Source organism: Salmo salar, chromosome ssa13 (genome assembly GCF_905237065.1).
Source record: "Salmo salar chromosome ssa13, Ssal_v3.1, whole genome shotgun sequence".
In the NCBI taxonomy this organism is placed as follows: Eukaryota; Metazoa; Chordata; class Actinopteri; order Salmoniformes; family Salmonidae; genus Salmo; species Salmo salar.
In genome coordinates this window covers 47,729,791-47,754,782 of record NC_059454.1, presented here as the reverse complement: position 1 = coordinate 47,754,782, position 24,992 = coordinate 47,729,791, and the positions used below count along the sequence as shown (strand labels likewise).

General features: G+C 42.7%; 1 protein-coding gene across 7 annotated transcripts in view; it reads right to left on the bottom strand.

The window, feature by feature from the left end:
• The window catches only part of LOC106566943 (glucocorticoid modulatory element-binding protein 2), a 42,877-nt gene that overhangs the window by 14,039 nt on the left and 3,846 nt on the right, over window positions 1-24,992 (bottom strand). The window contains exons 2-8 of one of the 7 annotated variants that reach the window (XM_014135609.2): window positions 19,477-19,644; window positions 18,769-18,842; window positions 10,767-10,891; window positions 10,383-10,504; window positions 9,757-9,926; window positions 9,593-9,667; window positions 7,741-7,878 (exon numbers count right to left, since the gene is read on the bottom strand). In XM_014135609.2, coding sequence (XP_013991084.1) covers window positions 7,741-7,878; window positions 9,593-9,667; window positions 9,757-9,926; window positions 10,383-10,504; window positions 10,767-10,891; window positions 18,769-18,842; window positions 19,477-19,607 — 835 coding nt within the window. In that variant the 5' untranslated portion in view covers window positions 19,608-19,644. Of the gene's footprint in view, window positions 1-7,740; window positions 7,879-9,592; window positions 9,668-9,756; window positions 9,927-10,382; window positions 10,519-10,766; window positions 10,892-18,768; window positions 18,843-19,476; window positions 19,645-24,992 lie in introns of those variants that run through there. The other 6 variants (XM_014135614.2, XM_014135611.2, XM_014135612.2 and 3 more) reach the window with 6 other exon arrangements.

Below are 24,992 nucleotides of genomic sequence, written 5' to 3'. Positions count from 1 at the left end.
AACCAATATACTCAGTCAGTTTGAAAAAGCTAGCCTTAGCTTTCCTAACAGAAATTTGCATTCTGTAGCACTAATTCCAAAAAGTTTTGGGACACTAAAGTCCATGGAGAATAAGAGCACCTCCTCCCAGCTGCCAATGCACTGAGGCTAGGAAACACTGTCACCACCGATAAATCTACAATCGATCATTTCAATAAACATTTTTCTACGGCTGGCCATGCTTTCCACCTGGCTACCCCGACCAACAGCTCAGCACCCCCTGCAGCAACTTGCCCAAGCCCCCCCCCCCACACCGCTTCTCCACCACCCAAATCCAGATAGCTGATGTTCTGAAAGAGCTGCAAAATCTGGATCCCTACAAGTCAGCTCGGCTAGACAATCTGTACCCCCTCTTTCTAAAATGATCCGTCGAAATTGTTGCAACCCCTATTACTAGCCTGTTCAACCTCTTCCGGATCATCCGAGATCCCCAAAGATTAGAAATTCAAAGGGGGACACACTCTAGACCCAAACTGTTATAGACCTACAGTGAGGGAAAAAAGTATTTGATCCCCTGTTGATTTTGTACGTTTGCCCACTGACAAAGAAATGATTAGTCTATCATTTTAATGGTAGGTTTATTTGAACAGTGAGAGACAGAATAACAAAAATCCAGAAAAACACATGTCAAAAATGTTATACATTGATTTGCATTTTAATGAGGGAAATAAGTATTTGACCCCTCTGCAAAACATGACTTAGTACTTGGTTGCAAAACCCTTGTTGGCAATCACAGAGGTCAGACGTTTCTTGTAGTTGGCTGTCTTTTTTTATTTTTTGTACTGGCCCCCCGTGGGAATTGAACCCACAACCCTGGCATTGCACACACCATGCTGGCATTGCAAACACCATGCTCTACCAACTGAGCCACAGGGAATCCATTGGTGATGTGGACACCAAGGAACTTGAAACTCTCAACCCACTCCAACACAGCCCCGTTGATGTTAATGGGGGCCTGTTCGGCCCACCTTTTTCTGTAGTCCACGATCAGCTCCTTAGTCTTGCTCACATTGAGGGAGAGGTTGTTGTCCTGGCACCACACTGCCAGATCTCTTCTCCCTATAGGCCGTCTCATCGTTGTCGGTGATCTACCACTGTTGTGTCGTCAGCAAACTTAATGATGGTGTTGGAGTCATGTTTGGCCACGCAGTCGTGGGTGAACAGGGAGTACAGGAGGGGAATAAGTTCACACCCCCGAGGGGCCCCAGTGTTAAGGATCAGCGTGGCAGATGTGTTGTTGGCCACCCTTACCACCTGGGGGCGGCCCGTCAGGAAGTCCAGGATCCAGTTGCAGAGGGAGGTGTTTAGTCCCAGAGTCCTTAGCTTAGTGATGAGCTCCGTGGGAACTATGGTGTTGAACGCTGAGCTGTAGTCAATGAACAGCATTCTCACATAGGTGTTCCTTTTGTCCAGGTGAGAAAGGGCAGTGTGGAGTGCGATTGAGATTGCGTCATCTGTGGATCTGTTGGGGCGGTATGCGAATTGGAGTGGGTCTTGTGGACTTGTTTATGTGCTGCTGTGCGGTTTGTTGCTAACCTTACTTTGCTACCTACCAACTTTACGGTTTTACTTTTTAATTACCGTTACAAATTTTTATTCCCCCCCCCCCCCCGCTCAACTTATTTCATTAAACGTTTTCACCCAGGACGCTTTATCTGGACGCGTTTCGTCAGGACCTCCAACAGCCGAAGCTAAGTAGTAACATTATGCCTTCTAATTGCAGTCGCTGTAGTCATAATATGCAGGAGAACGATCACCTTATGGCGAGGATAGCCGTGCTGCAAGCCTAGCTTCAGACGCAATCATTAGGCAAAGGTAATTTAAGTGTAGGAAAGGATGAAACAGTGTCCGTGCCACCAATGAGTACAGATAGTAGTACAAATCCCCTCGCACAGTCCCCGCAGCCGGACAATTTTCTCATGGCTTCTGGAAGGAAATGCTGTAGGAATGCTCAACCGGTGTCGCTCATTCAGCCGACAGAAACTTTCAACCGGTTCTCCCCATTAAGCAACGGGTCGGAGTCCGATGCCAAGCCTTCTCTGGTCTCTCCACCTCCTGTTACGGGGTCTGAGACGCCGAAGCCTCCCACCAATAGCTCTGACAAATTGAAAACCCTAGTCATTGGCGACTCCATTACCCGCAGCATTAGACTTAAAACGAATCATCCAGTGATCATACATGTTTACCAGGGGACAGGGCTAATGACGTTAAGGCTAATCTGAAGATGGTTCTGGATAAGGCCAAAACTGGCGAGTGTAGAGAGTATAGGGATATTGTTATCCACGTTGGCATCAACGATGTTAGGATGAAACAGTCAGAGGTCACCAAGCGCAACATAGCTTCAGTGTGTAAATCAGCTAGAAAGATGTGTCGGCATGGAGTAATTGTCTCTGGCGCCATCCCAGTTAGGGGGAGTGAGGAGCTCTACAGCAGAGTCTCACAACGCAATCGCTGGTTGAAAACTGTTTTCTGCCCCTCCTATTTGGCCCTCTTTCTGGGACTCACCCACAAACAGGACCAAGCCTGGCCTGCTAAGGAGTGACGAACTCCATCCTTGCTGGAGGGGTGCCCTCATCTTAGCTACAAACATAGACAAGGCTCTAACTCCCCTAGCTCCACAATGAGATCGCCAGCCTGCCACTGGAGTCTGCCACTAGCACAGTCAGTGTAGTCAGCTCAGCTATGCCCACTGACACCGTGTCTGTGCCTCGATCTAGGTTGGGCAAAACTAAGCATGGCGGTGTTCGCATTAGCAATCTCACTGGAATAAAGACCTCCATTTCTGTCATTATTGAAAGAGATTGTGATATCTCACATCAAAATAGGAATACTTAATGTTAGATCCCTCACTTCCAAGGCAGTTATAGTCAATTAACTAATCACTGATCATAATCTTGATGTGATTGGCCTGACTGAAACATGGCTTAAGCCTGATGAATTTACTGTGTTAAATGATGCCTCTCCTCCAGGTTACACTAGTGACATATGCCCCGGAGGTGTTGCTAACATTTACGATAGCAATTTCAATTTACCAACAACAACAAAAAAAGACGGCATTTTCATCTTTTGAGCTTCTATTCATGAAATCTATGCAGCCTACTCAATCCCTTTTTATAGCTACTGTTTACAGGCCTACTGGGCCGTATAGAGCGTTACTCACCGAGTTCCCTGAAATCCTATTGGATCTTGTAGTCATGGCAGATAATATTCTAATTTTTGGTGACTTTAATATTCACATGGAAAAGTCCACAGACCCACTCCAAAAGGCTTTCGGAGCCATCATCGACTCAGTGGGTTTTGTCCAACATGTCTCCGGACCTACTCACTGCCACAGTCATACTCTGGCACCAAGTTTTGTCCTGTGGAATAAATGTTGTGGATCTTAATGTTTTTCCCTCATAATCCTGGACTATCCGACCACCATTTTATTATGTTTGCAATCGCAAAAAATTATCTGCTCAGACCCCAACCAAGGATCATCAAAAGCCATGCTATAAATTCTCAGACAACCCAAAGATTCCTAGATGCCCTTCCAGACTCCCTCCACCTACCCAAGGACGTCAGAGTACAAAAATCAGTTAACCACCTAAATGAGGAACAAATTTAACCTTGCGTAATACCCTAGATGCAGTTTCACCCCTAAAAACATTTGTCATAAGAAACTAGCTCCCTGGTATACAGAAAATACCCGAGCCCTGAAGCAAGCTTCCAGAAAATTGGAACGGAAATGGCGCTACACCAAACTGGAAGTCTTCCGACTAGCTTGGAAAGACAGTACCGTGCAGTATCGGAGAGCCCTTACTGCTGCTTGATCATCCTATTTTTCCAACTTGAGGAAAATAAGAACAATCCAAAATGTATTTTTGATACTGTTGCAAAGCTCACTAAAAAGCAGCATTCCCAAAGAGAGGATGGCTTTCACTTCAGCAGTGATAAATTCATGAACTTCTTTGACGAAAAGATCATGATCATTAGAAAGCAAATTGCAGACTCCTCTTTAAATCTGCGTATTTCTCCAAAGCTCAGTTGTCCTGAGTATGCACAACACTGCCAGGACCTAGGATCAAGGGAGACACTTTATACTATATCTCTTAACACATTGATGAAAATAGGCCTCTGAACCTTCAAGCTGCATACAGGACCATATTCCAACTAAACTACTGAAAGAGCTGCTTCCTGTGCTTGGCCCTCCTATGCTGAACATAATAAACATCTCCCTATCCACCGGATGTGTACCAAACTCACTAAAAGTGGCAGTAATAAAGCCTCTCTTGAAAAAGCCAAACCTTGACCCAGAAAATGTAAAAATAAAAAATACAAATGTTTTAAATGTTTTTTTTTTTTTTAAGATTTGAAGAAGAAGAAAAAAATACCAGAAAAATAAAAAAATAAAATAAAATTAACGGCCTATATCGAATCTCCCATTCCTCTCAAACAGTTTAGAAAAAGCTGTTGTGCAGCAACTCACTGCCTTCCTGAAGACAAACAATGTATACACAAATGCTTCAGTATGGTTTTAGATCTCATAATAGCACTGAGACTGCACTTGTGAAGGTGGTAAAGGACCTTTTAATGGTGTCAGACCGAGGCTCTGCATCGGTCTTCGTGCTCCTAGATCTTAGTGCTGCTTTTGATATCACCGATCACCACATTCTTTTGGAGAGATTGGAAACCCAAATTGGTCTACACGGACAAGTTCTGGCCTGGTTTAGAGCTTATCTCTTGGAAAGATATCAGTTTGTCTCTGTGGATGGTTTGTCCTCTGACAAATCAACTTTAAATGTCAGTGTTCCTCAAGGCTCAGTTTTAGGACCACTATTGTTTTCACTATACATTTTTCCTCTTGATGATGTCATTTGGAAACATAATAGTTAACTTTCACTGCTATGCGGACAACACACAGCTGTACATTTTGATGACACATGGTGAAGCCCCAAAATTACCTTCCCTGGAAGCCTGTGTTTCAGACATAAGGAAGTGGCAAATGTTCTACTTTTAAAAACTCGGACAAAACAGAGATGCTAGTTCTAGGTCCCAAGAAACAGAGATCTTCTGTTGAATCTGACAATTAATCTTGATGGTTGTATAGTCGTCTCAAATAAAAAAAACTGAAGGACTTCGGCGTTACAATGGACCCTGAGCTCTCTTTTGATGAACATATCAAGACTGTTTCAAGGACAGCTTTTTCACATCTACGTAACATTTAAAAAATCTGAAACTTTGTCCAAAAATGATGCAGAAAAATGTATCCATGGTCTTGTCACTTCTAGGTTAGACTACTGCAATGCTCTACTTTCCGGCCAAAAGTTTGTGTCGGGGGGATAGTAGGTCTATCTCCCCCCTCTTCCTACCTGGCCTGATGACTCCTTGCTGTCCCCAGTCCACCTGGTCGTGCTGCTGCTCCAGGTTCAACTGTTCTGCCTGCGGCTATGGAACCCTGACCTGTTCACCGGACATGCTACCTTGTCCCTGACCTGCTGTTTTCAACTCTCTAGAGACAGCAGGTGCGGTGGAGATACTCTGAATGATTGTCTATGAAAAGTCAACTGACATTTACTCCTGAGGTGCACCCTCTACAACCACTGTGATTATTATTATAATACCCTGCTGGTCATCTATGAACATTTGAACATCTTGGCCATGTTCTGTTATAATCTCCACCCCGGCACAGCCAGAGGAGGACTGGCCACCCCTCATAGCCTGGTTCCTCTAGGTTTCTTCCTAGATTCCAGCCTTTCTAGGCAGTTTTTCCTAGCCACTGTGCTTCTACACCTGCATTGCTTGCTGTTTGGGGTTTTAGGCTGGGTTTCTGTACAGCACTTTGAGATATCAGCTGATGTAAGAAGGGCTATATAAATACATTTTATTGAAATTTGATTGGTCTAGGGTGTCCTGGAGGATGCTGTTGATGTGAGACATGACCAGCCTTTCAAAGCACTTCATGGCTACCGACGTGAGTGCCACAGGCGGTAATCATTTAGGCAGGTCACCTTCACTTCCTTGGGCACAGGAAGTATCAGTGAAGACACTTGGTCTGCACATGCTTTGAGTACACGTCCTGGTAATCTGTCTAGCCCAGCGCCTTTGTGAATGTTGACTTGTTTTGTTCACATCGGCTACCAAGAGCGTTATCACACAGTCATCCAGAACAGCTGGTGCTCTTGTGCATGCTTCCGTGTTGCTTGCCTCGAAGCGTGCATAAAAAGGCATTTAGCTCATCTGGTAGGCTCGCGCCGCTGGGCAGCTCGCGTCTGGGTTTCCCTTTGTAGTCCGTAATAACTTTCAAGCCCTGCCACATCCGACGAACGTCAGATGTAGTAGGATTTAATCTTAATCCTGTATTGACGCTTTGCTTGTTTGATGGTTCATCAGAGGGCATAGCGGGATTTCTTATAAGCGTCCGGATTAGTCTCCCACTCCTTGAAAGCGGCAGCTCTAGCCTTTAGCTCGATGCGGATGTTGCCTGTAATCCATGGCTTCTGGTTGGGATATGTACGTACAGTCACTGTGGGGACGACATCATCGATGCACTTATTGATGAAGCCGATGACTGAGGTGGTGTATTCCTCAATGCCATTGGATGAATCCCGGAACATATTCCAGTCTGTGCTAGCAAAACAGTCCTGTAGTGTAGCATCTGCATCATCTGACCACTTCCATATTGAGCGAGTCACTGGTACTTCCTGCTTTAGTTTTTTTCTTGTAAGCAGGAATCAGGAGGATAGAATTATGGTCAGATTTGCCAAATGGAGGGTGGGGGAGAGCTTTGTATGCATCTGTGTGTGGAGTAAAGTTGGTCTAGGATTTTTTCCCCCCGGTTGCAAAAAAATTAAATAGTAAAACTGATATAAGTTTGCCTGCATTAAAGTCCCTGGCCACTAGGAGCGCCGCTTATGGGTGAGCATTTTCTTCTTATTCTCATGGCCTTATAGAGTTGGTTGAAAGCAGTCTTAGTGCCAGCTTCGCTTTGTTGTGATAAATAGACGGCTCCGAATAATACAGATGAGAACTCTAATGGTAGATAGTGTGGTCTACAGCTTATCATAAGGTAGACATCGCGCACCAGCTGTTATTGACAAAAAGACACACACCCCCACCCCTTGTGTTACCAGAGGTAGCGCATCTGTTCTGCCGGTGCATGGAAAATCTCGCTAGCTCTACATTGTCCGTATCTTCGTTCAGCCACGTCTCGGTGAAACATAAGATGTTACAGTTATTAATGTCCCGTTGGTAGGATAATCTTAATCGTAGGTCATCAATTTTATTTTCCAATGATTGCACGATAGTAAGAAGAATGGAAGGCAATGGGAGTTTATTCGCTCACCTCCGGATTCTCAGAAGGGTGCCCAATCTGCGGCCTCTTTTTCGGCGTCTTTTCTTCACGCAAAAGGCGTGGATCTGGGCCTGTTCCAGTGAAAGCAGGATATCCTTCTCGTCGGACTTGTTAAATGAAAACGTTTCTTCCAGTCCACAGTGAGTAATTGCTTTTCTGATGTCCAGAAGTTATTTTTGGTCATAAGAGACGGTAGCAGCAACATTATGTACACAATAAGTAAAAAAATAAGTTATACAAAATGCAAAAAACCCCTACAAAATAGCACAATTGGTTGGGAGAATGTAAAACGTCAGCCATGTTCTTCGGCGCCATCTTATATTATCCACACACACAGAGATAATTTAATTGAGAGAAGCCCCACTGACCGTTGACCTGCAGGGGAGGCTCGGTGATGCGCTCCTGCATTCCCTTTAGTACCTCCTGGATCTCCTTCTGGAAGTCCTCCACCACTTCCTCCAGCAACCCAGCCTCCTTCAGACCCCTCCAGAAGGTCACAGAATCCTCTGGAACAAAGCAAGCACACACACACACACACACACACACAAAGTCGCTTCTAAACAACGTACTAAATACTCTGAAAGAGATATTCAGAGTTAGATAAAACACTGTAAGTTGTGACTTTCCAGTAAATCAGTGGTTTTCAAACCTCTCCCTGGGGACTCCCAGAAGTTTCACAATTTTGTTGTAGCCCTGAACTAGCTCACCTGATTTATCTATTCAAGGACTTGATGACACACTACATGACCAAAAGTATGTGGACACCTGCTGGTAGAACATCTTATTCCATAATCATGGGCATTAATATGGAGTTGGTCCCCCCTTTGCTGTTCTAAAAGCCTCCACTCTTCCACTAGATGTTGGAACATTGGAAAGAAGTCCCCCGCAGCATTCAGCCACAAGAGCATTAGAGAGGTCGGGCACTGATGTTGGGCAATTAGGCCTGGCTCGCAGTCAGCGTTCTAATTCATCCCAAAGGTGTTCGATGTGGTTGAGGTCAGGGCTCTCAAGTTCTTCCAAACCGATCTCAGGAAACCATTTTCTGTATGGACCTCATTTTGTGCACAGGGACATTGTGTTGCTGAAAAAGGAAAGGGCCTTCCCCAAACTGTTGCCACAAAAGTATCTATATCACTGTATGTTGTAGCGTTAAGATTTACCTTCACAGGAACTAAGGGGCCTAGCCTGAACCATGAAAAACAGCACCAGACCATTATTCCTCCTCCACCAAACGTTACAGTTAGCGCTATAAATTGGGGAAGGTAGTATTCTCCAGGCATCCGCCAAACCCATATTCGTCCGTCGGACTGCCAGGGAAGGCGTTTCCACTGCTCCAGAGTCTAATGTCGGCGCGCTTTACACCACTCCAGCCGACGCTTGGCATTGCGCATGGTAATCTTTAGCTTGTGCGAGGCTGCTTGGCCATGGAAACCAATTTCACGAAGCTCCCGACGAACAGTTCTTGTGCTGACGTTGCTTCCAGAGGAAGTTTGGAACTCGGTAGTGAGTGTTGCAACCGAGGACAGCACTATGCGGACGCGTTTTGTGAGCCTGTGTGGCCTACCATTTCGCGGCTGAGCCGTTGTTGCTCCTAGAAGTTTCACAATAACAGAACTTACAGTTGACCGGGGCAGCTCAAGCAGGGTAGAAATTTGACGAACTGACTTGTTGGAAAGGTGGCATCCAATGACGGTGCCACGTTGAAAGTAACTAAGCTCTTCAGTAAGGCCATTCTACTGCCAATGTTTGTCTATGGAGATTGCATGGCGGTGTGCTCAATTTTATACACCCGTCAGCAACAACTATGGCTGAACTAGCCAAATTCACTTATTTGAAGGGGTATCCACACACTGTGTGTGTGTGTGTGTGTGTGTATGTATGTATGTATGTATATATATATATATATATATATATATATATATATATAGATAGTGTAGGTTGACAAGTTGAATTAGGTGGGCTAGCTGTGGAATAGTTAAAATACATGGAACGTCTGCGGGTGCCCAAAGAGATTTGAAAACCTCTACAGTAAATAGAGATTGATTAAGAGAGTAAGTGTACATCATGATCACAATTATAACTGTCAACAGATCTAAGTGCACTGTCATGTGATTGGAAAAGCAGTGGCGCCATTACACGATTAAGTATCTGATTATTGAACGTTGAACGTCTAAAGTAATCTATCCTAATTTCTAAGCAAAGTGGTCAGTTCAAACTCACCTCCTATCGCTGTGACCCATTCCGTGGTGTCTTCTGATGATACCTCTGTTGGAAACTTGGCCGGTGAGCCGTTTACTAGAATGACATCATGGTAAGCTTTGAACACCTCAAATGTTACACAATTCTTTCCACAGACTAGGATGTGAGTGGATCATGGTGTGCACCTGTGTGTTTACCGTCAGATAAGGAAGGGGTGACAGGAACGTATTCGGTGGACTGCTGGCTGCTGAGTGACACTCTGGTCCCCACCAGGTCAATCTTAGTACTGCGGCAGGTGTTGGAGCACACCTTGGAGTGCTGGTAGAAATCCAGCTCGCCTGAGTCCATGATTTTCCTATGGGGAATTATCATACACCATTATTCAGCTGCCAGACAGCATCAGAGAAAGTCTTATCTCCCGACAAAGTGCAGGGTCGCGTTCATTAGGGCATGCAATGGAAAACTATTTAAAACATTTTGCAACCGAAAGAAAAAATAAGCATTTCTTATTCAGTCCAGGTAGACCCTTCCCTGTTTCAGTCCATTTGAAACGTGTTTCTTTCATTTAGTGGCTATTGAACATGACCCAGGCCTTACTAAACTAGTGCCATGGAAGCACACTTCATTTATTTTATGTTACAGTGCCATCGTGTGGCACATTTCAGAACTGCAAAATGATTGATAATCTATTTTGCAGACTGGCAGTGTGAACTTAGAGAACTCTACTCAATTATTTGCATGGAGAACCATATGGTTCACATTGTAAATTCTTTGTGCAAACCCAAGTGTGCATCCCTTCGAAGCCACTGACCTGATCATAGTGCCGTTCACACGAATGGCTCTCTTCCAGTCCTTCAGTGTAGATTTCCCAGCCAGATAGACAAATTCCTTGGGACTGATGAGATGCTCATTGAACTGGAACAGAGATTGACCCTGATGATGTCGGTCTTATTCATGAGTGCACATCGTAGCAAAATGGGGTGTAAAAGAAAACAAGCGTTTCTTATTGGACAAGTTCAGCCTGTTTTATTTCTTTGTTTAGGGTCAAATGAACATGACCCGGTACCTCCATGGTTCCTTTCTTTGTGCGCATATCATGGGGATAATAAACCTCAAAATGATGATTCGATAGGACTGTGAAAGACTGAGTTGAACTTGGCTAAAATGGCTAAAAGGTGAGTTAAATCAGACGTACTTGGACACATTTGATGTTGATGCCAGGGCAAACAAACTTCTTCCAGACCAGGGTGCCCTTCACGTCCCCACAAGTGATTGGGTAGACCAAATCAGCTTCCACATCCATCTCCTCTGACAGCTTCACTGCTCAGACAGAGAGGCAGATTACAAGCCAGCATTTAATTCATTTGATCATTTAAGACATGCACACAGCCACTTAACAAAAACTAAGTGATGGTTTAGGGAAGTAGAATGGCGCCAGAGGGAATGGCTGACGTTTTACAACTGTGCTATTTTGTTTTTTTGCAACTTATTTTGTACATAATGTTGCTGCTACCATCTCTTATGACCGAAAATAACTTCTGAATATCAGAACAGCGATTACTCCCCTCGAACTGGAAGAAACTTTTTCCATTAACGAGTCCGACATGAAGGATATACTGCTTTCTCGGGAACAGGCCCAAATCCCCATCATTTGCATGAAAAAAAAGACGGAGAAAAGGGGGCGGAGGTCGGGCTGCCTTCTGAGAATTTGTAGGCGAGCGAGTAAACCCTCACTGCCATCCGTTCTATTGGCCAACATGCAATCATTGGAAAATAAAATCAATGACCTACGATCAAGTTTATCCTAAAAACGGGACATAATATCTTGTGTTTCACAGAGTCGTGGCTGAACGAGGACAGAGATAATATAGAGCTGGCGGGATTTTCCATGCACCGGCAAGACAGAGAAGCTACGTTTGGTAAGACGAGGGGTGGGGCTGTGTGTCTTTTTGTCAATCACAGCTGGTGTGCGATGTCTAATATTAACATCTCTAGGGTCGCCGGGACGAAATCGTCCCACCTACTCAACAGCCAGTTGAATCCCGTGGCGCGTTATTCAAATACCTTAGAAATGCTATTACTTCAATTTCTCAAACATATGACTATTTTACACCATTTTAAAGACAAGACTCTCGTTAATCTAACCACACTGTCCGATTTCAAAAAGGCTTTACAACGAAAGCAAAACATTAGATTATGTCAGCAGAGTACCCAGCCAGAAATAATCACACACCCATTTTTCAAGCTAGCATATAATGTCACATAAACCCAAACCACAGCTAAATGCAGCACTAACCTTTGATGATCTTCATCAGATGACAACCCTAGGACATTATGTTATACAATACATGCATGTTTTGTTCAATCAAGTTCATATTTATATCAAAAACCAGCTTTTTACATTAGCATGTGACGTTCAGAACTAGCATACCCCCCGCAAACTTCCGGTGAATTTACTAAATTACTCACGATAAACGTTCACAAAAAACAAATTATTTTAAGAATTATAGATACAGAACTCCTCTATGCACTCGCTATGTCCGATTTTAAAATAGCTTTTCGGTGAGAGCACATTTTGCAATATTCTGAGTAGATAGCCCGGCATCACAGGGATAGCTATTTAGACACCCACCAAGTTTAGCCCTGACCAAAGTCAGATTTACTATAAGAAAAATGTTATTACCTTTGTTGTTCTTCGTCAGAATGCACTCCCAGGACTTCTACTTCAATAACAAATGTTGGTTATGTTCCATAGTTATGTTCAAATATCCTCCGTTTTGTTCGTGCGTTCAAGACACTATCCGAATGGTAAAGAAGGGTGACGCGCACGACGCATTTCGTGACAAAAAATGTCTAAATATTCCATTACCGTACTTCGAAGCATGTCAACCGCTGTTTTAAATAAATTTTTATGCCATTTTTCTCGTAAAATAACGATAATATTCCGACCGGGAAAGCGTGTTTACGTTCAAAGACGAAAGAAAATAAAACATGGGGTCGACTCGTGCACGAGCCTCAGTCTGATGGTACTCTGACCGGCCACTATCCAAACGCGCTAATGTTTTTCAGCCAGAGGCTGGAATTACATCATTCAGCTTTTTCCCGGGTTCTGAGAGCCTATGGGAGCCGTAGGAAGTGTCACGTTACAACAAAGATCCTCAGTCTTCAATAAACAGAGCCAAGAAGAACAAGAACTTGTCAGACAGGCCACTTCCTGTAAGGAATCTTCTCAGGTTTTTGCCTGCCATATGAGTTCTGTTATACTCACAGACACCATTCAAACAGTTTTAGAAACTTTAGGGTGTTTTCTATCCAAAGCCAATAATTATATGCATATTCTAGTTACTGGGCAGGAGTAGTAACCAGATTAAATCGGGTACGTTTTTTATTCGGCCGTGCAAATACTGCCCCCTATCCCCAACAGGTTAAATAAGTCTCTAGGTATTGCTTACCTGAGGTAGAGTAACTTATGATAAGCTGTAGACCACACTATCTATATTATTCGTGGCTGTCTATTTACCACAGGAAAAAAAACGATGCTGGCACTAAGACAGTACTCAACCAACTGTATAAGGCCATAAGCCAACAAGAAAATGCACATCAAGAAGCAGCGCTCCTAGTGGCCGGGGAGTTTAATGCAGGCAAACATAAATCCATTTTACCTCATTTCTACCAGCATGTCACATTTGCAACCAGAGGATCACCTTTTCTCCACACAAAGAGATGCATACAAAGCTCTCCCCCGCCCTCCATTTGGCAAATCTGACCATAATTCTATCCTCCTGATTCTTGCCTACAAGCAAAAACAGGAAGTACCAGTGACTCGCTCAATACGGAAGTGGTCAGATGACGCGGGTGCTACGCTACAGGACTGTTTTGCCAGCACAGACTGGAATATTTTCCAGGATTCATCCAATGGCATTGAGGAGTATACCACCTCAGTCACCGGCTTCATCAATAGGTGCATCAACGACTTCGTCCCCACAGTGACCATACGTACATATCCCAACCAGAAGCCATGGATTACAGGCAACATCCTCATCGAGGTAAAGGCTAGAGCTGCCGCTTTCAAGGAGTAGGAGACTAATCCGAACGCTTATAAGAAATCCCGCTATGCCCTCAGATGAACCATCAAACAAGCAAAGCGGCAATACAGGATTAAGACTGAGACCTACTACACCGGCTCTGACGCTCGTCAGATGCGGAAGGGCTTGAAAACTATTACGGACTACAAAGGGAAACCCAGATGCTTCCCTGACCGATTCTGTAATACCTACATGTTTCAAGCAGACCACCATAGTTCCTTTGCCCAAGAAAGCGAAGGCAACCTGCCTAAATGTTTACCGCCCTGTAGCACTCACGTCGGTAGCCATGAAGTACTTTGAAAGGCTGGTCATGCATCACATCAACAGCATCCTCCCAGACACCCTAGACCCACTCCAATTCGCATACCGCCCCAACAGATGTCACCATCTCAATCACACTCCACACTGCCCTTTCTCACCTGGACAAAAGGAACACCGATGTGAGAATGCTGGGGCGGCAGGTAGCCTAGTGGTTAGAGCGTTGGACTAGTAACCGAAAGGTTGCAAGATCGAATCCCCGAGCTGACAAGGTAAAAATCTGTCATTGAGACAGCCTATAGGGAGGTCAGAGACCTGGCAGTGTAGTGCCAGGACAACAACCTCTCCCTTAATGTGAGCAAGACAAAGGAGCTTATCGTGGACTACAGGAAAAGGCGGGCCAAACAGGCCCCCATTAACATCGACGGGGCTGTAGTGGAGCGGGTCGAGAGTCTCAAGTAGAGGTCAACCGATTAATCAGCATTTTTGGACGCCGATTACATTGCATTCCACGAGGAAACTGCGTGGCAGGCTGACCACCTGTTACGCGAGTGTAGCAAGGAGCCAAGGTAAGCTGCTAGCTAGCATTAAAGTTATCTAATAAAAAACAATCAATCTTCACATAATCACTAGTTAACTACACATAGTTGATGATATTTCTAGGTTAACTAGCTTGTCCTGCGTTGCATATAATCAATGCGGTGCCTGTAAATTTATCGAATCACAGCCTACTTCCTCAAACGGGTGATGATTTAACGAAGGCGCATTCATGAAAAAAGCACAATTGTTGCACGAATGTACCTAACCAATGCCTTTCTTAAAATCAATACACAGAATTATATTTTTTTAAACCTGCATATTTAGTTTAATTTCTTTGATGTTAGCAGGCAATATTAACTAGGGAAATTGTGTCACTTCTCTTGTGTTCATTGCACGCAGAGTCAGGGTATATGCAACAGTTTGGGCCGCCTGGCTCGTTGCAAACTAATTTGCCAGAATTGTATATAATTATGACATAACATTGAAGGTTGTGCAATGTAACAGCAATATTTAGACTTAGGGTTGCCACCCGTTTGATAAAATACAGAACGGTTCTATATGTCAAAGAATAAATGTTTTGTTTTCGAAATGATAGTTTCTGGATTTGATCATATTAAATGACCAAAGGCTCGTATTTCTGTGTTTATTATAATTAAGTCTACGATTTGATATTTGATAGAGCAGTCTGACTGAGTGGTGGTAGGCAGCAGCAGACTCGTAAGCATTTATTCAAACTTTACTGCGTTTGCCAGCAGTTCTTAGCAATGCTTGATCACAGCGCTGTTCATGACTTCAAGCCTATCAACTCCTGAGATTAGGCTGGCAATACTAAAGTGCCTATTAGAACATCCAATAGTCAAAGGTATATGAAAAACAAATGGTATATAGCGAAATAGTTGACGTGTCATAATTCCCATAATAACTGCAACCTAATATTTCTTTGCTGGGAATCTTGAAAAACTGGGAATATTGAACCACCAGCTTTCATTGGTTCTGAGCAAGGAACTTAAACATTAGCTTTTTTACATGGCACATATTGCACTTTTACTTTCTTCTCCAATACTGTTTTTGCATTATTTAAACCAAATTGAGCATGTTTCATTATTTATTTGAGACTAAATAGATTTTATTTATGCATTATATTAAGTTAAAATAAGTGTTCATTGTTCATTCAGTATTGTTGTAATAATCCGTATCTGCTTTTTTTGGTCCTCCAATAATCGGTATCGGCATTGAAAAATCATAAATCGGTCGACCTCTAGTTTCAAGTTCCTTGGTGTCCCCTTCACCAACAAACTATCATGGTCCAAACACACCAAGACAGTCGTTAAGAGGCCACGACAACACCTTTTCCCCTTCAGGAGACTGAAAAGATTTGGCATGGGTCTCTAGATCGTCAAAAAGTTCTACAGCTGCACCATCAAGAACATCCTGACCGGTTGCATCACCGCCTGGTATAGCAACTGCTCAGCATCTGACCATAAGGCGCTACAGAGGGTAGTGCGTACAGCCCAGTACATCACTGGGGCCAAGCTTCCTGTCATCCAGGACCTATATACTAGGCGGTGTCAGAGGAAAGCCCCCCCCCCAAAAAAATGGACTGTTTTCTCTGCTACTGCACGGCAAGTGGTACTGGAGCGCCAAGTCTAGGACCAAAAGGCTCCTTAACAGCTTCTACCCCCAAGCCATAAGACTGCTGAACAATTAAATCAAATGGCCACCAAACTATTTACATTGACCACCCCCCCCATTTGTTTTGTACACTGCTACTACTCGCTGTTTATTATCTATGCATAGTCACTTCACCCCTACCTACATGTACAAATTACCTTGATTCACCTGTACCCCCGTACATTGACTCGGTACCAGTACCCCCTGTATATAGCCGTGTTATTTTATTATTGCTTTTATTCCTTTTTACTTTAGTTTATTGGTAAATATTTTCTTAACTCTTTCTTGAACTACACTGTTGGTTAAGGGCTTGTAAGTAAGCATTTCACGATAAGGTCGACACGTTGTATTCGGCGCATGTGACAAATAAAGTTTTATTTTAATTTGATTGTTACTTTGATAGGCCTGCCTCGAGGGACAATGAATGAGTTAGAGGAATTTGTACAGCAGAACTAGCTGTGCCCTTTGGTACAGGGGATATTATTTATTATAAATACAATATGAATACCGCTAGAGAATCTCCAAACAGTCTGTCACAAACATCACAGAGTTATGTTTAGATTCATCATCAAGCGCATGGCAGTGACAATGTCCTGATCAGCATATAACTTCACACTTTACCTTAGGCTCCTTCAGTCCATTATTAGGCAAACATTATTCCTTATAGTCCAAGGACCTTACATGTTCTGTTTAGAGGCGAATTGGCTCTGGCAGCCAAAAACTCCATCGAAGCATTAATTGATTCTCAAATTGCGGTACGGTTCTAGAACAAAGTCATATGCTTTCATATCACATCAAAATTATTTAAAATGTTAAATATACACTCACTGTACACTGTTTTAACACAGTTGCAGCTGACAGTGGTTCAGTGACAACACGTTTGTGGTGTCAGTCTTTGGTTTACACACAGGTGTTCGGAGACACAGATAGCTAATTAGCACAGGACTGTCTTCCATTTGTTTTCCGTAAACAAGCGCTGCAACATGGAACTACGGCAGTGTGGGAACCCTATAAAAAATGTGTAGTAACATAACCTTTTTATTTATTGCTGCTGATATGAAGGAGACGTTCCTTTGGTTTCCAAAACCGTACCGCAAGTGATGAGTGTTAATGTTTAGAGCAAGTGTCGGGGATCTTAACTTCTCTAGGGTAGGGGGCAGTATTTTCACAGCCGGATGAAAAACGTACCCAAATTAAAACGGCCAACTACTCGGGCCCAGGAACTAGAATATGCATATTATTAGTAGATTTGAATAGAAAACACTCTGAAGTTTCTAAAACTGTTTGAATGGTGTCTGTGAGTATAACAGAACTCATATGGCAGGCAAAAACCTGAGAGAAATCTAACCAGGAAGTGGGAAGTCTGGTGCTTGTAGTCCTTTCAAGTCATTGCTTATCGAACACACAGTGACTTAGGGTTCATTTTGCACTTCTTAAGGCTTCCACTAGATGTCAACAGTCTTTAGAAAGTTGTTTGAGGCGTCTATGATGAACAGAGAGCGAACAGAGGAAGTTGGAAGTTGTTGACTCAGGAAAGGACATGAGTTCATTGGCATTCACGTGAGAGTTAGCGGTGTTCCAAAACGTTTTTCAAGACACTGGAATCGTCCAGTTGGAATATTATTGAAGTTCTAAGTTAAAAAGGCCCTAAAGATTGATGCTATACAACGTTTGACATGTTTGAACGAACGTAAATATAACTTTTTTTGACCGCGCTTCCTACACTTGGAGTAGCTTACAGAATGCGGAAACAACAAGGAGTTATTTGGACATAAATTATGGACTTTATCGAACAAAACATTTATTGTGGACCTGGGATTCCTGGAAGTGCCTTCTGATGAAGATCAAAGGTAAGTGAATATTTCTAATGCTATTTATGATTTTAGATGACTCCAAAATGGCGGGCATCTGTATTGCCTGGTGTATTTTTCTGAGCGCAGTACTCAGATTATTGCAAAGTGTGCTTTCCCCGTGAAGCTTTTTTGAAATCTGTCACAGCGGTTGCATAAAGGAGATGTTCATCTATAATTCTTTGAATAACAGTTTAATATTTTATCAACGTTTATGATGAGTATTTTTGTAAATTGTTGTGCCGATTCACCGGCAGTATTGGAGGCAAAATATTTTCTGAACATCACGCGCCAATGTAAAAGGCTGTTTTTGGATATAAATATCAACTTGATCGAACAAAAAATGCATGTATTTTGTAACATGATGTCCTAGGAGTGTCATCTGATGAAGATCGTCAAAGGTTAGTGCATAATTTTAGCTGAATTTCTGGAATTTGTGACGCCTGTCCTTGCTAGGAAAATGGCTGTGTGGTTTTTCTTGTGTTGAACTGTCCTAACATAACCTAACTTTATGCTTTCGCCGTAAAGCCTTTTTGAAATCGGACAACGTGGTTACATTAAGGAGACGTGTATCGTTAAAATGGTGTAAAATAGTCGTATGTTTGAGAACTTTGAATTATGACGTTTTGTGGTTTTGAATTTGGTGCTCTGATTTTTCACTGGCTGTTGAATAGTGTGAACCGTGGGTGCTAGTGTCACACGTGCCCGAAGGGGGGTTAACAAACCTCCCCGGCCAGAAGATACTATCGTCAATAGGCGCTAAAGGTAGTTTGCGTGAATGGGTTAACTTTACCTAGGACTGCCTCCTTTGTCACAGTGCTGGTGGCGTCGGTTTCTGACTCCACGCTTCCATCTGTAAGTTCCTCCCTGAATGGCATAGATAGAGAAACTCCAATAAGTCAATAAGCCATAGACAAAGCTCAGTGAGTGTTAAATCAAAGACAATATGCAGCATGCCAGATGAGAGGGGACAGATACCATCAAGCGTACCACTACCAAAGACTAGACTATGCCCTAGTAGGGCATAGGCTACCAAGACTTGACTATGCCCATCTTTGGTAGTGGCACGCTTGATTACAAACCTACTACCACCACTAGGGTTGACCTTTTGAATATATGTAACCTGATGAGGAAAAACTCATCAAATAGTCTTATGTAACATAAGGTATAGGCCAGTGGCGGCTGCCAATGGGAGGACGGCTCATAATGGCCGGAACAGAGCAAAACGGAGTATCAAACACATGAAAAAAAATATGTATTTGATACAATTCCACTCACTCCGTTCCAGACATTACCATGAGACCGTCCTCCTCAATTAAGGTGCCACCAACATCCTGTGGTATAGGGCTAGGGGGTATCACTGACTCAAAGTAACTGAGATTTGTGTGTATGGTAAACACACAATTAACTCACTCCGTTTTAGGCTTTAATACTTCCCTGGTTGGTCTGGAGAAGCTGTGATGGGACTTCAATCTCAATGTGTGTGTGTACCACCACTCACCCTGCCTGGGTCAGCTCTGTAGCCACCAGCACAGTCTTCACCTCCTCTGCAGCCAAGCCCTCCCCTGCTCCATCCGGCGTTGTCACGACTACCACCTCCTCCACATTAACATTGACCTCAGATGATGCCATGGGGAGGGGGGGCGGGGATGGGGGGGCTCAGGTCTCACTGAGTGAAACAGACACAGTTCTGTGCTAATGATGACATTTGACATTCTAGAGCACATCTCCCTTCAATGTCTTTTAGGCTGGTTTAGCTTGCATGATATATGGGGTGGGCTATTATTGGTAATTGACAGAAGTGTACTAGGTCTCTTCACTATGGCTACCACCAACTGGCCTTTCAGGGGTGATTGATCATACTTTTGCTTAGGCTGCCATTTGGCAATGTAAGCTAGTTAGTAGGGACGTAACGATTCACCAATACGCATCGGTCCCCGGTTCAAATGTTTAAGATATGAGTACATCAGTCTACGGTCCCCGAACAGATTTAAAATGTAGCATGCGGTCAAAAAAAAAATAACATCGATTCAAAAGTTACAAGTCACCAGTTCACAAAATAATTATCCTATTTGGCATACTTTTAACCATCCAAAAATAGCTAATCTTTTGTGACAACTGATGCGTTCTCTCCTTCAGCGTCAAACTGAGCATGTAACGGTGCTGACAGTCATAGAGCAATAAGTCATTTTGCATTCCAAACAATCCCAGGCAATATCAGTAGCCTAGTAAAACTGTGCACTGTACGCTCTGCTGACCATCAAGAGGTAGGCCGTGCGTCACCTTGAGCATTCAAATGTTTGTAAAATGGCTTGCGCAATATTAGGCTTTATTAGTTGAGTGACAACCAAGGCAATTTGTTAGGCTATTATCAGATGCACTGTTAAAGTGTTTTACCAGAATAAAGTATCCTAAGCAACCTTCTGATTGGGGCTTAGTTTAGTTTTGCTTTAAACCATAAAGATGGGCAACTTTGATGGGGGTGGGGGCCAAAGAAAATCTGAACTCAATATGAGGGGCTGCAGTTGCTCACAAGTCTGAGTGAGACCGACTAACGATGATTATTATATTTTATTATAATTTTTTTTAAATGGGGGCCCCCCCGACCAGTAATTCCGCCATGATAACAAGTTTATATAGCTGGCCACTAAACTAACTTTGCAATAAATAAAATGTTGCTGACATGGGCTAATTGACTGACTGTCAGTGACTGACATAAGAGAGAAACTGCTAATGCACAACCCAATTTCGAATTTGCGTATTTTACTTTTCTAACTCGCAACAGTTAGAACAGACTCCAACTGAGTTCCTAAATAAATAAGTGTTTGTGGAGATTTATCTGAGGGTTTTCAAAAGGGGGACCAGTTGCCCATCCCTGCTTTAAACAATCAGTGTATACATGTTATTTGTTCTATATTCAGGGTAAAGTTGATCATTTCATAACGAGGACAGCAATCACTTTTGCTAGCACGGTGAAAGCAAGAGGAGAAAAGTTCACTCCGTAAAAGCTTCCAAACGGTCTAAACCAAGGGTGTCAAACTCATTCCATGGAGGGCCTAGTGTCTGCTGGTTTTATTTTCTTCCTTTCAACTAGACAACCAGGGGAGGGCAGTTTCTTACTTAACAGTGGCCTTAATTCATCAATCAAGTACAAGCGAGTGAAAACCCGCTGACACTCGGCCCTCCGTGGAACATGTGTCAAACTCGGTCTAAACCATTTGATTTTGAGACTGGATGAAATCCAAAGTTGTGCTACACACAAAAATATAAAAATGCAACAATTTCAAAGATTTTACTGAGTTACAGTTCATATAAGGAAATCAGTTAATTTAAATGAATTCATTAGGCCCTAATCTACGGTTTTCACGTGACTGGGAATACAGATACCTTAAAATTTTAATTTTGAAAAAATTTAAATGTATAAAAACGGGCCTCAGGAACTCGTCACGATATATTTCTGTGCATTCAAAATTGCCATCAATAAAATACAATTGTGTTGATTGTCCGTAGCTTATGACTTCCCATACCATAACCCAACCGCCACAATGGAGCACTCTGTTTACAACGTTGACATCAGCAAACCGCTCGCCCACACGGCGCCATACGTGTGATCTGCGGTTGTGAGGCCAGTTGGACATACAAATTCTCTAAAACGACATTGGAGGCAGCATATAGTAGAGAAATGAACATTCAAGTCTGGCAACAGCTCTGGACCTTCCTGCTGTAAGCATGCCAATTGTACACTTGTACAAAACTTGAGACATCTGCAGCACTGTGACAAAATTGCACATTTTAGAGAGGCGTTTTGTCCCCAGCACAAGGTGCATCTGTGTAATGATCATGCTGTTTAAATCAGCTTCTTGATAATCATCCACCTGAGAGGTGTGGCATATCTTGGCAAAGAAGGAATGCTCACTAACAGGATTTACATTTCTGCACAAAATCAGAGAAATAAGCTTTTTGTGTATGGAACATTTTTGGGATCTGTTATTTCAGCTCATGAAATATGGGACCAACACTTTACGTTTATAATTTTTGTTACGTGTATATTCATTGGCTATGTCAAAGCTCATTTTTGAAGATAAATATTGACACATTACTAGCTCAAAAACACAATCTGCAAAACATTGCAAATGAACTAGTGGCTCAGCTCAGGTGCCTACATCAGAGGTTCCCAAAAACGTTTGGCCCACAATAGGCCTGGGCGGTATACCATAAACCGATATTGATGCACAGACCGGTTTTGGTTTTTATTTTACCTTTTATAAAATGGTATTTTAATGTTTTATTTTTTAATATGATGAATGTGTCCCTTTTTATAGTTTACTTCGCTACTTGAGTCATCTCTCTCCGCTCTCGCTATATGCCGCTTTCCACACAGAACTAGCCCTGTCCCGTCACTCAAGGAGCACATTTGTTGTTCCGCCTCGCGTTCAGTCTCTGCAGCACGCCTTTTTTTAGTATGTTGGCCCTAAATCTTGTTAGCCGCTAATGCTAATCACTAGCTAGCTTATAAATTTACTAAATCAGAGCAAACGTAAATAGCTATACCGCCTGATAATACCAGTGATGGTATAGACCTACCTCTGCATGTTTTAGGTGCAACAGTATCTTCTAAATCAAAAGAATAGACAAAGCAAGAATATGTTAGCTACATGACGTAGCTAAGAGAAACCATCCAATGTAGCCAAAGATTATAGGTCCTCTAGGAAACACTTGTCAACACTTTGGTTCCTACCCTGTCACAATAACTCCTCCCTGGCACTGTATTCAAAGTAGAGGTCGACCGATTATGATTTTTCAACGCCGATACCGATTATTGGAGGACCAAAAAAGCCGATACCGATTAAAATCGGCCAATTTTTATTTATTTGTAATAATGACAATTACAACAATACTGAATGAACACTTATTTTAACTTAAAATAATACATCAATAAAATCAATTTAGCCTCATAAAATGAAACCTGTTCAATTTGGTTTAAATAAATGCAATAACAAAGTGTTGGAGAAGAAAGTAAAAGTGCATTATGTGCCCTGTAAGAAAGCTAACATTTAAGTTCCTTGCTCAGAACATGAGAACATATGAAAGCTGGTGGTTCCTTTTAACATGAGTCTTCAATATTCCTAGGTAAGAAGTTTTAGGTTGTAGTTATTATAGGAATTATAGGACTATTTCTCTCTATACAATTTGTATTTCATATACCTTTGACTATTGGATGTTCTTATAGGCACTTTAGTATTGCCAGTGTAACAGTATAGTTTCAGTCCCTCTCCTCGCTCCTACCTGGGCTCGAACCAGGAACACATCGACAACAGCCACCCTCGAAGCAGCGTTGCCCATGCAGAGCAAGGGAAACAACTACTCCAAGTCTCAGAGTGAGTGACTTTTGAAACGGTATTAGCGCGCACCCCGCTAACTAGCTAGCCATTTCACATCGGTTACACCAGCCTAATCTCGGGAGTTGATAGGCTTGAAGTCATAAACAGCGCAATGCTTGAAGCACAGCGAAGAGCTGCTGGCAAAACGCAGTAAAGTGCTGTTTTGAATGAATGCTTACGAGCCTGCTGCTGCCTACCACCGCTCAGTCAGACTGCTCTATCAAATCATAGACTTAATTATAACATAATAACACACAGAAATACGAGCCTTAGGTCATTAATATGGTCGAATCCGGAAACTATCACGTTTATTCTTTCAGTGAAATACGGAAACGTTCCGTATTTTCTCTAACGGGTGGCATCCATAAGTCTAAATACTCCCGTTACATTGGACAACCTTCAATGTTATGTCATAATTCCATAAAATTCTGGCAAATTAGTTCGCAACGAGCCAGGCGGCCCAAACTGTTGCATATACACTGACTCTGCGTGCAATGAACGGAAGAGAAGTGACACAATTTCACCTGGTTGATATTGCCTGCTAACCTGGATTTCTTTTAGCTAAATATGCAGGTTTAAAAATATATACTTCTGTGTATTGATTTTAAGAAAGGCATTGATGTTTATGGTTAGGTACAGTCGTGCAACGATTGTGCTTTTTTCGCAAATGCGCTTTTGTTAAATCATTCCCCGTTTGGCGAAGTTGGCTGTCTTTGTTAGGAAGAAATAGCATTCACACAGTTCGCAACGAGCCAGGCGGCCCAAACGGCTGCATATACCCTGACTCTGTTGCAGAGGTGACACATTTTCCCTAGTTAAAAGAAATTCATGTTAGCAGGCAATATTAACTAAATATGCAGGTTTAAAAATATATACACTTGTGTATTGATTTTAAGAAAGACATTGAGGTTTATGGTTAGGTACAGGTTGGAGCAACCTTTTTCGCGAATGCGCACCGCATCGATTATGTGCAACGCAGGACAGGCTAGATAAATTAGTAATATCGTCAACCATGTGTAGTTAACTAGTGATTATGATTGATTGATTGTTTTTTTATAAGACAAGTTTAATGCTAGCTAGCAACTTACCATGGCTTCTTACTGCATTCGCGTAACAGGCAGGCTCCTCGTGGAGTGCAATGTAAAGCAGGTGGTTAGAGCGTTGGACTAGTTAACCCTAAGGTTGCAAGATTGAATCCCCAAGCTGACAAGGTAAAAATCTGTCGTTCTGCCCCTGAACAAGGCAGTTAACCCACCGTTCCTAGGCCGTCATTGAAAATAAGATGTTCTTAACTGATTTGCCTAGTAAAAAAATATTTATATAAAAAATAAAGGCAAATCGGTGGCCAAAAATACCGATTGTTATGAAACCTTGAAATCGGCCCTAATTAATCGGCCATTCCGATTAATCGGTCGACCTCTAATTCAAAGTGCCCACTATTATACTACTACCCTGTCTTTCTAAGGTCTTCGAAAGCCAAGTTAACAAACAGGTTACCAACCATTTCGAATCCCACCGTACCTTCTCCACTATGCAATCTGGTTTCAGAGCTGGTCATGGGTGCACCCCAGCCATGCTCAAGGTCCTAAACGACATCATAACCGCCATCGATAAGAGACATTACTGTGCAGCCGTA